The sequence below is a fragment of the Chinchilla lanigera genome, unplaced genomic scaffold, assembly GCF_000276665.1.
Source record: "Chinchilla lanigera isolate Chin_1 unplaced genomic scaffold, ChiLan1.0 scaffold00003, whole genome shotgun sequence".
NCBI classification, from domain to species: domain Eukaryota; kingdom Metazoa; phylum Chordata; class Mammalia; order Rodentia; family Chinchillidae; genus Chinchilla; species Chinchilla lanigera.
In genome coordinates this window covers 1401381-1414011 of record NW_004955404.1, presented here as the reverse complement: position 1 = coordinate 1414011, position 12631 = coordinate 1401381, and the positions used below count along the sequence as shown (strand labels likewise).

Genomic DNA, 12631 nt, shown 5'->3' with positions numbered 1-12631 from the left:
GAAGCCCCTGAGTGTCGTGGTCAGCAAGTCTGACATGTGGGCCGTGCAGAGGTCTGCGGCCCTGTACGAAGCTGCTGCCTCCTGGGAAGGGACAGGGGTGCCAGCTCCATGGACAGAGGCAGCAGTACCCCACAAGTGGGCGGCCCCTCAGCTCCTGGTCTGTTCTGAGTCCCAGGCCCCAGCATCTGATGGTGCCAGTGTCCTCGGCTTCCACAGCTTGCAGACACATGCCCTCCACACCTGTGGCCTTTGGGAAAGGACACCGGTCCTGTCATTATGATCACATGACCTGCTCTCCATCCAACGCACCTGCAGCAGCTGAACCTGCTTCCAAGCAGCCCTGCAGGTGACCCAGCCTCAGGACTGCAGCATCTCTTCAGGGCATAGTTCAACCCAGGCAGGGCGAATCCTGCTCCCCAGCCCCGCTCTCCAGCCGAGGTGCAATCTCCGGTCCTGGGTGCAGGGAGAAGCCCCGCCCCCTCCCCATGTATCCCCAGGCTGCCGTCAGCTGAGCCCCTCCGAGCTGACCCCGAGTCCCTGAGCCAAGACAGACCCGAAGGCTCAGGGAAATCTCTGGAGAGCCTGGGGTGGAGCCCTCCTCTGACCACCAGGTCCCGGCTGGCACTCACAGGCGTCAGGTCAGCTCCCTCTGGGCACCAGGTGCTGGCCTGCTGCAGCCTGGGCCCGGTGGGGTGGGGGTGGGGCCTGGGTCCTTAATGAGGACGCCCTGGTCCCTCTGGGCCAGACAGACTGTGGGCGGGGCTGCGGCTTGGGGTTGCTGACCAGAGGGCCGAGCTCCTGGCCTACTGGTGGGCAGGGAAAGGGCTGGTCTGGGTCTCGGGATGAGGCACTCCCTATCCAGAGGCTGGGAAGGGTGCAGGGAGCAGCCCTGGCATCGAGGCACCCAGCTGTCCCCAAGAACAGCCCAAGCCCGGCTTCCCCAGCCGCAGCAGGGCGGGCTCTGTCTTTCCCTCTGGGTGCCAGGCTCAGCCCTTGCTGTCTGCGCAGACGCTCAGCCGTCCCTGCGCCTGGCAGAGGCCCCGGGAACCGAGGCCAGCTCATTATCTCTGAAAGGGCTTCATCCGCAGGGCGCCACACTGTCCACGGCGCTGTCCAGACAAAGGCCACGGTGTCTGCTCCGGGCTGCCCTGCAGATGATGAAGTGGCCTTTGTTTTGTTTCTGTTTGCTGTGCTGTGTAAGTGAGGCTGCTGGGCCTGGGCTTGGTTTGAAGATGATGTGGGGAAAGAGGACGCGGAGGTGAGTGAGGGTGGACAGGCACGGGCGGCCCACAGCACGGGGCCCACAGGGACACGCCCGCCCCATCCCGCCCCGCAAAGCTGCCTGGGAATGCACTGCCCACTCCTCCCTGGAGCCCTTGGGAGGCCTGTGGTAGGAAGGGGCTTTCACACCTGTACACCAGGTCCATTATAGAGGATTGGAGATAAAATGAGAGCGCCGCAGTCCACAATCACCTGCCTTAAGAGGGACACACATTTCTTCCACATGTGATGGTGCATGCCTGTAATCCCAGCACTCTGGGAGGCTGAGGCAGGAGGGCTGCAAGTTTGAGCCCAGCCCAGCAATTTAATGTCTTAAAGATAAAATCTCTGGATTCAGTCTCCAGTGCCATCAAGAAAGGAAGCGGGGGCAGGGAGAGAGGAAGGAGAAAGAAAGAGGCCTTTCTTCCTGGAAGCCAGGTTTCCGTTTTTTGGCTTTTTGAGACAGGGTCTCGCTATGCAGTGCAGGCTGGCCTTGAACTCACTTTGTAGCCCAGGCTGGTCTTGAACTCGCAACAGTCCTCCTGCCTCAGCCTCCCAAGTGCTGGGATTACAGGTGTGCACCAAGCTTTGTGTTTTCCCTGCACCACCACACCTGGCTGAAGCCAGGTTTCCTAACTGGCAAGTTGCACTTTTCCTCCTTGTGTGGGAAGTGCCTCGACCTTAACACAGATGGAGCCTCTGTCTCCCACAGTGGTGGGGCCCGTTGAGGTCAGATGGGCCAGCACTGCCCACTGCAGACGCCAGGCTCCTGCCCACCGAGCCGACCCGCGTCCGGCTGCCAGCTCTCTGTTACCAATAGCAGCACACCCTTCACCGCGGCCTTCGACCTTCTTGCCTGCCATCACTGTCCCTGAGTCACCCCTGTCCGGCCCTGGACCTTCCCCCCACCCTCCAGCAGGCCCCGGGACCCTTCCTTTACTGGAGGAGCTGAGGCTCGGGCCTCTGAGGGACACCTAGGAGCACGCAGGAAACCAGGTCCTCTTGCCCCTTGGCAAAGTCGGGTCTTGGCTTTCTCCTGGACTCCACCCTGCTTTATGCCCTGGAGGGAAACGCACATCAGTGTTTATTTTGTCCTTCATTCAAAGGGCAGGTGCGCCAGAGGCTTGCATGTCTCTTTGGAAAACATAAACCCACCCTTAGGACTCAGGTCTTTGTGTTTTCCCTGGGCTCCTTGGATTCCGGGTGTGGGTGACACGCTAGTCTCTGGGTTGACTGCTGGTGCTCAAGGGCTGGGCTGCAGCTGGGTGTTTTGTGTTGTCCATGCCACCTCTTCTGGGGTTCATGACCCCTGTCTCCTGGGGTGGGCACCATTGGCCCCTTCTCCAAGCTTGGGAGGGGTAACTTTTTTTTTTTTTTTTTTTTTTTTTTTTGGTTTTTGGTTTTTCTCTGTTACCGGGAACCGAACTCATGACCTTGCGCTTGCCAGGCAGACGCTTTGCCGGTGAGCTAAATCCTCAGCCCCTTGCCCAAGTTCCCGCTCCGGTGAGCACCCAGCCCCAGCTCTGGTCGTGCCCTGCGGCTCCAGCCCCTGGGGCATCAGGGAAGGCGGGCAATAGCGGGCCCTGGGTCCGGACCTCCAGCCTCCTCTCACCCCAGACACAGGGCTGAGCGGCAAACACTGAGCCGAACAACCGTGAGCGACCTTGCGGCGCCCAGGAAGCCTGGGCCGAGGTGGCAGGAGAGGGCGCTGGCTGCAGGTCCCTGGCGCAGACAGCTGCCTGCCTATCCCTTCCCCGAGGAGGGCTTGTGCTGTAACCCCCCCTCAGCTCCTGTCTCGGTGCTGGACGTGGAGGAGCTTGTCCAGGACGCCCACTCGCTGAACCTGACTCCTGGAGTCGCCCCGCCTCTCTGCTCTCTGCTCCGAGGCACAGGGGGTGGCTTTCTGCCCGCTTCCCTGCCCTTGCTTGGGCTGCAGGGCTCTCTCCTTGCCCTTCCTTGTCAAGGCAGCCTCCCCGTGTGGTGCCCTGGTGCTGAGCGCTGTCCTTTCTCTCCGACAGTGTGGCCCTTTCCGTGGCCCGAGGTCTCCCTGCCTTGGCCTTGCCCCTAGCTGCTCTGTACCCAGGTTTCCTGTCTCAGGCTGCAGCCCAGCAGCGCCCTCCCCCAGCCGGCTGCCTGTCCTTCAGTAGGGTAAACACAGCACAATGGCCATATGTATAGCTGCTTTTGCTTCCGCCACTTATGTGCAAAATGTGATCAAAGACTATGGTGAATGTTCAAATTTTAAAAATATATATTATAATAGCAGCACATTTCCATGACTTGCCTCCCAAATCCTCCTTTTTGCCTCAGACACATGCATCCCATCATCCTGGCCCCTTCCCGCAGCAGCTCTGGAGTCCTCTTTCCTGAGGGTCTTTAGCTGCACTGTCCTGGCTGCCTCAGTGTCCTGAATGGCTTCAGATTGTTTCCTTTCATGCTCACTTTGACTTTGGGGAGGAGCCGGAGGCTGCAGAGTGCCAGGTCCGGTGACTGCAGTGAGGACAAGCGCTATGTCTTTCTGAGCTGCCCTCCCTTTGGGTGGCTCTCAGCAGCCACCGTCACCATATTTTTTGATCATACCTTGTAAGGCACTCAGGAAAGTACTCCGGAGCTGCTCCAGGAAGTAACAAGAACCCGAGATAAGCGCCTTTGAAGTGAGGAGGTAGATCTGAGGGGATTCATGGCCAAGTGTCTTCCGTCATAATTAATTATTTGTGTGCAAACGTTCATGTGTATTTCGATCACTCTTCATATTTTGTGACTTAGGTCTCCTTTCTCTCTTTGCTGTCCCTCTGCTGCCTGCTGGGCCCTGGCTCCCTGGCAGTGCTGTCCCAGCACCCTCCCCCACAGGGTACCCTGGCTACTCCTGCTGGCCACCTTCTGCCTGGACACACGGTGCCCACAGCAGCACCGGTCACATGACACAGGGGCCGCCCACGCCTGCCCACACCCTCTACCTGTAACCCTAGGCCATGGGACTTGGGGCTTTCCCTCTTGTAGTGGGTTGACAGCTGGTGGCCAACTTGTAACACCCAGCTGAACTGAACCAGCATGGTGCTGGGTGTGGGGGGCCCACCTGAGGATTGTTGCTGGCAGCATACCAGGCAGAACTGGAGAAGAAGGGAAGATGTTAGGGAAGCTGCAGGGAGCTGTTGGTTCTCCTGGAGGAGCTTGTCGTGCTGGATTTCCTGATGAACTCGGTTGTTCTCACCCTCCAAGAAGCTCAGGACCTTGCTGGCATGGAGAATGGCTTCTGTTCACTTTGGGGGAGTGCTGGTCCTCACTTTGAGCATCGCTTCCTGGTGGGGGAGGTCCGGGGAGAAGGTGCACTGCTCAGTCTCCTGGAGAAGCTTGTCACGTTGGCTTTCCTGATGGGAACTTGGTTTACCTCATCGTTGGAGGAGCGCGGGACCTCACTGTTGCTGAGGATGGCTGTGGTGCCTTTTGGGGTAGCTCTGTTTCTTACTTTGAGCATTGCTTCCTGGCTCCAGTGCAGATCCCTCAGCCTGCTAGCAGGTCCTTCATCCCGCTGGCATAGACTTTCTAGCTTCCACCACTGACCTTTGGGCCTTATTAGCGCAGATCCTTGAAATAGGCCTGCATGAGACATTGTCATGGGTGATGATGGGTGAACTATATCCCTGGCCCTTTTCTAATGTTTGAGATCAGATCTTCCAGCCTGGTCTCAGATTTATGATCCTTCTGCCTCAGCCTCCTTAATAGCTTAACAGCTCCACATCTGAATCTGAAAGCCCGCTTGGGCGGTCCTGAGGCGCTTATGCACGGTTTAGAGTGTTCTGAACAGATGCTTGATTTTCCTCTGCCTCGTGGCAGTGATGGCGTCCGAGGCCCCATCTCTGTGTCCCCTGCACATGGGCTGTGTGCCCTTGGGGAGTCACCTGGCCAAGCCCCGCCCCTCCGCACATGTTCATGGGTGTGTGGGTCCCATCCGCTGGGAGGATGCAGACAGATGGTTCTGGAGATGCCAGGAGCGGCTGGCACAGGAAAGGGAGGCGCCCTGCACCACTTTTGTTGTCCTCTAAGAAGCACGTGAATCCTGTGCAGCTGGAGACAGAGCCCATGGGACACACAGGAGTGGGCCTTGTCAGGGCCCAGGATGGGGTGAGCCTGGGCACCTGTACCGTGTCCTCCCAGGCCTCCTCCTGCCCTGAGCTGCCGACTGCTTGGGCTGCAGGCCTATGGCTCCGCGGTTTCCTGAGACTTGGAGCTGGTGGAGTCCTGGGGTTCCCAGTGCTGCCCCAGGGGACACGATGTCGGCCCCGTTGGAGGTCACAGCCTGGCTCTCAGCCGCAGCGCCCTCCAGCCTGATGCTGCTCTGCCCTCCCCGAGCTTCTGGCTGGCCCATCTCCACCTGCACCTCCCCCTTCATGGCCCAGCTGTCCCTGGCTGTCCGTCTGGTGCCACGAAGGCCTATACTAGCAGCTGTCTGCCCACGTCCAACCCGCCTGTCCACTGCGGACGTGACTGTGGCCGCTCAGGACCGCCTGCCCTCCACCCCCACACACCAGCTCCCTGCTGTAAATCCCGCAGGACCATCACATTCCAGTTGGATTAACAGCCCAAGTGCCCCGTGTGGCCGGGGGCCTGCACGGTCAGCATTCCCCTCCGTGCCTCGGGCCCGTGCCTCTCCCATGCTCTTCTCTACCCCCACCTGTCCCCTGGAGCCAGAGGCCTGCGGCCCTCACCCTCACCCTGTGCCCAGCTCCCCGTGAGGGGCCTTACCAGTGGCCACGTGAGTACCACACCGGCGCTGCCACCACCACCTGGCTTTGCTGTTGGGGGCTCAACCCCAGCGACGCCGACCTGGATTCGCCTGGGCCTGTCCCCTGGCAGTGCAAGGGCTTCGTACGTCAGCCTCAGCCTCACAGGGCCTCACTCAGTGTGCTTGACCCCTGCGTCCGTCACGCGGACACTGAGCGGGTCGTTGACGAATCGCTTCTGCCCCCGTAAACTCTCCCGCTTCACTCGCCAGGTGCACGTGCCCACGAGCTCGGCTCCTCCTGTCCGTGCCCTCGTGCCCGCGCACGCTGTGTTGACCGTGCCTCCCATGGGCCGGGGTGGAGCGGGTCCTGCAGGGCACAGAGGCTGCGTGGTGAGTCTGGGGGGCACTGCTTCTCCTGGGGTAGGAGGGGATGATCCACCCAGCTCCTGTCAGCGCATCAGCCCCAGTGAGTCCTGGGGTGCCCCTCCCCTCCAGGCCCACTGGGGACACTGGACATTGGCACACTGTACGTCTTGGGTGACTCTCGGGGAATCACCTTGACACCAGCTATGGGGGGCCCCGCCTCCCAGTGGCAATGCGATCCCGCATCCTACCCCGCTGGGAACCAGTCCGCAGAATGCATTAAGGCCTATCCCGGCAGAGCTGGGGGCACACTGAGCAGGACTCACGAGGGCGTGAGTGGTGACGCCTGTGAGGAGTGTCAGGCCCGCAGAGCCGTGTGCCTCAGCAGCGCTCTGTATGGCGCTGTGACTGCGATGCGAACAGGGTGCGGGGGGCAGCGGGGGCCCAGGCCTCACAGGTGGCTGGGGGGCTGGTGTGGAGCCAGCGTGACCCTGCCTGGCTGCCACATCATGGGTGTTTACAGCAGGGAGCTGGCAGGTACTGACTCAGGAAATCTTTCCCGTCCCCTCCCCTCCCCTCCCCTCTTTCCTCTCCTCCTCTCTCCTTCTTTCCTTCCCTCCCTTTCCCTCTCTTTCCTTTTCCTTCTCTGCCTGTCTTCTCTTTGCTGTTGGTGTTTGAGACCCAGTGCTCCCTGCTGGGCTCTGACCCAGCCTGGTTTATATTGCTTCCTGCTCTCGGGATCTGTGCTCGGCTCCATGTCCCCAGCCCCCGTGCCTGGGTGTAGGTGAGGAGACAGGGCCAACTCCAGGCCCTGCTCAGGGTCACAGGACTTATGCCTGCCATGCGAGGAAACAGAGCCAGACCGGCTCCACCCCACGATGGCGTCAGCTTCCCTGCTTCCTTGTGAACGCAGGACCAAGCTGGGGTCTTATGCGTGAGGTGGCTCTGCACTTTGTCCTGGTCATGTCCTTGCTGCTGGGACTCAAGACCCAACACCAAGAAATTGAAGGAGAGGTTTGTTTATTTTAGCTCACGATCTCAGTCCATAGTCAGCCAGCTCCAAGGCAGGACAGCAGGGCAGACAGGAAGCAGACAGAGATCAAGGGAGGAACTGGGGGAGGGGGCTGGACCCTTCCAGGCCACGGCCACAGAGACACTCTTCATACCAGAGCCCAGCTCCTGACAGAAGCCAGCTCTGAGCCCAGGATCCATCGCCTTCCTAAAGCGCCACCTATGAGTGTGTGAGCATTGTGCAGACACCTAGATATACACCACAGCGCTCTTCAAATGTGAGATAGCAGAGTTCATAACTTCTGTGGAGTTATGTTTCCCTGGGGTAGCACGAAAGAGGACCCTGGCAGACTCCCTGAGAATGTTCTGCGTGGAGAATGATCTTCCAGTGTTGCTTGGCTGTGGTAGTAATCTTTTATTCGTAACGCAAGCATAGTCCTCTAATTGTTCAAAATCATCTCTGGACTGATAAGCAGACAACATAAGTATTTTATAGGTGTAATTCAATTAATCTACAAAGAAAAATATCTGCTGGATGCATGTAAACATACTGGTTAAACTGTACGTCTTCATTTCTTCCACTCCAATGACAGAGACTGTGAAGAATAGACTATAAAAATTGCACCAAGGAGGTTATTCTTTTTTTATCGCCTGTCAAATTATTGCTGCGACGCCCATGGCTGGTGGCGGAGCGTGCGATCCTGCGCGGGCTGGCGAGGAGCGCCACGTGCGAGTCACGCATTGAGCCGAGGTAATGTACCAGAAAACGCTGCAGGAAAACACTAATTTTCTGAATATATATCAGCAGACACGCTGTTTACCAATGAGAAGCGAAGATGTTTTTAAACAGTTTGTTAACTTGAAGTCTTGGCCAGGCTGCAAGTTAAGGCTCTGTAGCTCATATTGGAACTGGGCCGGGTGGCCCCAGGCCGGGAGCGCCTGACTGCTGGGGTCAACTCCGGGGTCCCGCGTCACCCAGAGTGGGCCGGAAGTCAGGCCTGCTTGCTGTTTGCAGCTCAGGCGACTCCCGATCCTAGCGTTCAACAGTTCCTGCACACAGCCCCTTCTCCTCCCTTCCGCTTTGCTTCCCTGCACCTCACGCAGCAGGGAACATGACCCCAGGCCAGACCCACAGGGGTCTTTCCTCGCAGGCCAGGCGGGGAGCAGCTGTCAGCAACGCAGGAGCTGGAAAGTGGAGGGCTGGCTTGATTTACGCGGCCTATAAAGAGAAAATAAAGTATGAGAGATGCCACGTCTCCAACAAGAGGCTGTTTGTCTCGTTGGCCGTTCTCAGGAAAGCTGTTCTGAGATCTGAGGGATGGTTATCTGAAGCCCAAGGCCAGCGCAGATATCTTCGAGGACCTGGCCCCAGCCCGAGTTCCCTTTCTGCCCGGATCTTCCCTGGCTCCCTGCTGGCATCACCCCAGCACATTTTAAACTACCTGTGTGGACCGCACAGAATGTGGGAGAGGGCTGTGCCTGCTACGCCGCTGGGCTGCTGGCACTACAGACTCAGGACAGGGAGAGTTCTCTGGGATGGTCTCGGGCAGCCGCTGGGTCAGTTTTGTGGTGAAGGCCAGGCCTTTTACTTCCCAGTAAGAGGGCTGCTCACCTTTCTTCTTGGGCATCTGGAAGATCACACACTCATTCAACAACCACATCTCACAGCAGCAGTGTGGGGCCCATGGGCTCCAGAACGGGGCACTGAGGGTGAGCTCTGTCCTGGTATGGGGGGCATTTCCTCCTGCACTTGGTATTTACACTGGCAGCACAAGTGTCACCCCTCAACAGGGACATCCTTCTGGCCCCAAGATGAGGTCTGACTTGGGTAGATACAAAGGGCAAGGCAGGAATTTGTTTAATAAATCAAGTGCATTTTATATTCCTCATGTTACTAAAATGAACTATGGTGTGTGTGTGTGTGTGTGTGTGTAGCATTTTAAGTGTGTGTAAAATCACCATCATTCCTGGTCTCAAAGCATCCCCTTCCCTGGTGTGGGCCATCAGCTCAGGTGTTTCCACCCTGGATGTCACTGGCTCCTAAAAGTCCTTGCTTCTGCAGTTAGGGCAGCCATGGGGCTGAGGAGACATCCGCATCTGTGAGCTTTGTGAGCAGAGCCCAACAGAAGCCGTGGGCTCCAGGCTCCCAGGGACAGTGACGGCGCCTGGATCCGGGGTGTCTTGGCTGGGCAGTGTCTGCTTCTGGGTTCGGGTCAGTGATGCTGCTGAGCACCTGCCAGGATTCAGGGCAGCCCCAGCAGGTTACTGTTGGGTTGTGCTGCCCCCAGCACTAGACCGAGGAGCCCCGCGTGGCTACTCCAGAGTCCCCGTCACAGTGGTGCCTCCTCTGCGAGGGCCTGGCCGTGAGCTCTGCTCATTTGCTTGTGGGGGATCCATTCTTTCCTCTGTGGTTTAATGTGTGCAGACCTCGGGTACGTAGGGTGCGTGGCCTGCTGTGGCCTGCAGTCTAGAAAGGAGAGGTGCCCAGAGTTTCCACTCGGCATACCTCCTGTGAGCTTGAGTGTACCACAGCACCACAGGAAGCCTGATGACAACTTCTTTGTTACAGGCACAGAACCTGGTGCGCGAACTGCTACACAAGCAAAGTGCTGTGATACTGTGGCAGGACTGCAGGGCGCACAGAACCACCCGCCAAGCACCAGGCGCACCGTGCTGAGCGGAAAGGCTGGCCCTCGGAAGCAAAGGCCACCATAAGAGGTTGCTGGGACGTCGTCTTCCAAGACCCAAATACATTTTATTTTGCAGTATCTCCATTTTGAAAATCATTCTTCAAAAACCTGACTTCTTGCATGATTTTTAAGAGATAAAAAGATTGCTAATTGCCCTTATATTGATCTGTGGCTTCTGAAAAAAAAAAAATTCGTGTGTAATCGACTGGTGTGACAGCGTTTTAAAAGAAATGGATGGATCTGAATCAAAAACAACCGTCCCCGAGGACACTGCAGAAGCCGTGGCCCGCTAGCAATGGACTCTCTCCCATTTATCTCAAGTTTCTAGGGACATTTTTTCACGTTTATAGCAACGAAAATGAAAAAAATACAAAATGAAAATTAAATTTTCAGGTTATAAATATCAATTGCTTCCCAAGTCGGAGCTCCTATGCGTGGAGTTCCTGTCCGCCCGAGCCCTCCTGTGTGTGGCAGGGACGGAAAAAGTCCCTTATTCCTCCGTGCTGTCCAAAGTCGCCCCCGGCCATGGATACCTTTTGCAATCAGAGTTTAATTTACTCAAGGTCAAATAAAATTTGCACCTCAGTTCTACTACCCTGGCCCCAGTCACTGACAGCCAAGTGGGGTTTGGGCCACCCCCGGTCCCCGTGGCACACGGACACTTCTATCACAAGGCTCTGTGGACACCAGCACAGTACCTGCACACTTTGTCTAGCGGTCACCAACTGCCAAGGCAGGGTCGGGCGACATCTCTATTGCCGTCTTGTTGGCCATGGTGTGAAAGGTGTCGTGCACATAGTTGTTGTGAGTGTCAATGCCTGAGAGAACCCTCAGACTCTCAGGCTTCACTTTCAAAAGTATGACTTTGAGGCCACGAACGGCCCAGAGGTCTTGATGGCCCCCCGCTGAGTCAGGACAGCCCCCACACAGTGTCTGGAGACAGCAGACCCAGGTCCTGCAGGAGGAGCTGCTGCGGAGGGTGCCCACCTCTAGCTCTGGCTGATAGCTGGCTTAAAAACACAAAAGCTCCTGGAAAGACACCCGGGAAACGACACCCGGGGAATGACACCCCGGGCTCTCCCAGACTCCCACGGCGGTAGGTCTTCATGGGTGACTGGGCTAGACCAGCTGCAGAGCCCGTTCAGCAAGTTTCTTTGGAATTGCGTGAGTGTTTTGGGCATTGGTGAGAAAGGAAGAGCTGCTTCAGCCTGGCGGTGGCTTGCTCCTGGGCCTCCAAGCTCGTGTTTAGCCTGACAAACCTCTCAGGAGGTCGGTGTGCTTGTCCTCCAGAAACCTTTATCTGCCCAGCTGGCGAGTAACGCATGGGCACTGTTGAGAGGTCCCTGCTGTCCCCCAGGAGCCTGCCAAGGGCCTCCTTTCCTCCGATCCCTGGTCTTCAGCCCTTCCTGAGCCCGGAGCCCTAGGTGGCCCTAACCCTGGGGTGTGAAGCAGCAGCCGCGTCTGCTCTCGGAGCCTCTCAGAGCGGGGTCCCCACCCTCTCGAGGCTGTGCCCGGCCTCGCTGCCTCCTGCCTCCTGCACAGCTGCTGGTTGATACCATTTTGCACTTGTTTTGTTCCACACAACCTCTCTGCGCGGAAACCCAGATGCGAGTGAAACGGTCACAAAAGAAGTATCTGGGTTAAACGCGAGCTAAACAGGTTTAAAATTACTGCTCATTGTTTGGGAGCAGATGCGAGCCCCAAACAAATGCAAAACACCCACGCAGATGCGAACGGGGAGGGCAATTTGAAATCCACCCTCGTGCTGTCTGCAGGGAGGAGCAGCCGCCCTCCTGGGGAGTCCACGGGCAGGGGCATCCGCGCTGGCCAGCAGGTCGGAGAGAGCGAGGAGCCGCTGAGGAGGAGGTGCACCCCTCTGGTGCAGCCCCCCAGTCCTCACATAGCAGCCCTCACACCCCATCTTAGAGGTTTGCCCACCCAGGCCTTAGCCCTCCCGCAGCCCGGTGGCCGTGCTCTCGCCCCCACAAGGCCTGCCCTCTGCGCCTGGGGTGTGTTTTGCACCTGTGCCGCTTGCTGGCCTTGCTGGTCACTCACGATGCTGCCTCGGCCGTCCCGCCCTTGTGTGGGGGCACCGTCGTGCTCAGGGTGACAGCTCCGGGGGTCTGTTCTCGAGGCTGCTGACGCAGCACCTGGGGGTTTCATGGCAGCCCTGCGGGGTAAGGGACCTAGCGTCTACTGCTAGGTGCCGGGTAATTTATTTAATTTATTTTTTTACTTTTGCTTTTTCTAAGTTTTATTTTTATTAATTCATGTTTGCAGTTCAGAAGGTCCCGTTCTTCACGGGGAGTTGGTACGTGTACCCGGCAGTTTCATTCCTCCTCCATTCCTTCTCCCTTCCCCTCCCTCTCCTCCCTCCATCTCTGGGTCCCCTTCCCTTTTGTGAAAGGCCTCTCTGTCTCCTATCATCTCTTTTATTTTGCTGTTTAATTTATTTACACTTTGGGCCTCTCATATAAGAGAAGCCGTGTGATGTTTAAGTGGTGCATCTGGTTTATTTCATCTAACATCATGGTCCACCCATGAGATTTCCCTTCAGACACTCCAGCTTACCCTTCTTTACGGC

At 57.5% G+C, this 12631-nt stretch overlaps 1 protein-coding gene across 1 annotated transcript in view; it reads left to right on the top strand.

Annotated features, from left to right (window-relative positions):
• Window positions 1-8108, top strand: part of Tex29 (testis expressed 29) — a 339812-nt gene extending 331704 nt beyond the window's left edge. Inside the window, exon 5 of the mRNA XM_013515715.1 lies at window positions 7951-8108. Coding sequence (XP_013371169.1) covers window positions 7951-7973 — 23 coding nt within the window. The 3' untranslated portion in view covers window positions 7974-8108. The remainder of the gene's footprint in view (window positions 1-7950) is intronic.
• Window positions 8109-12631: the final 4523 nt, after the last annotated feature.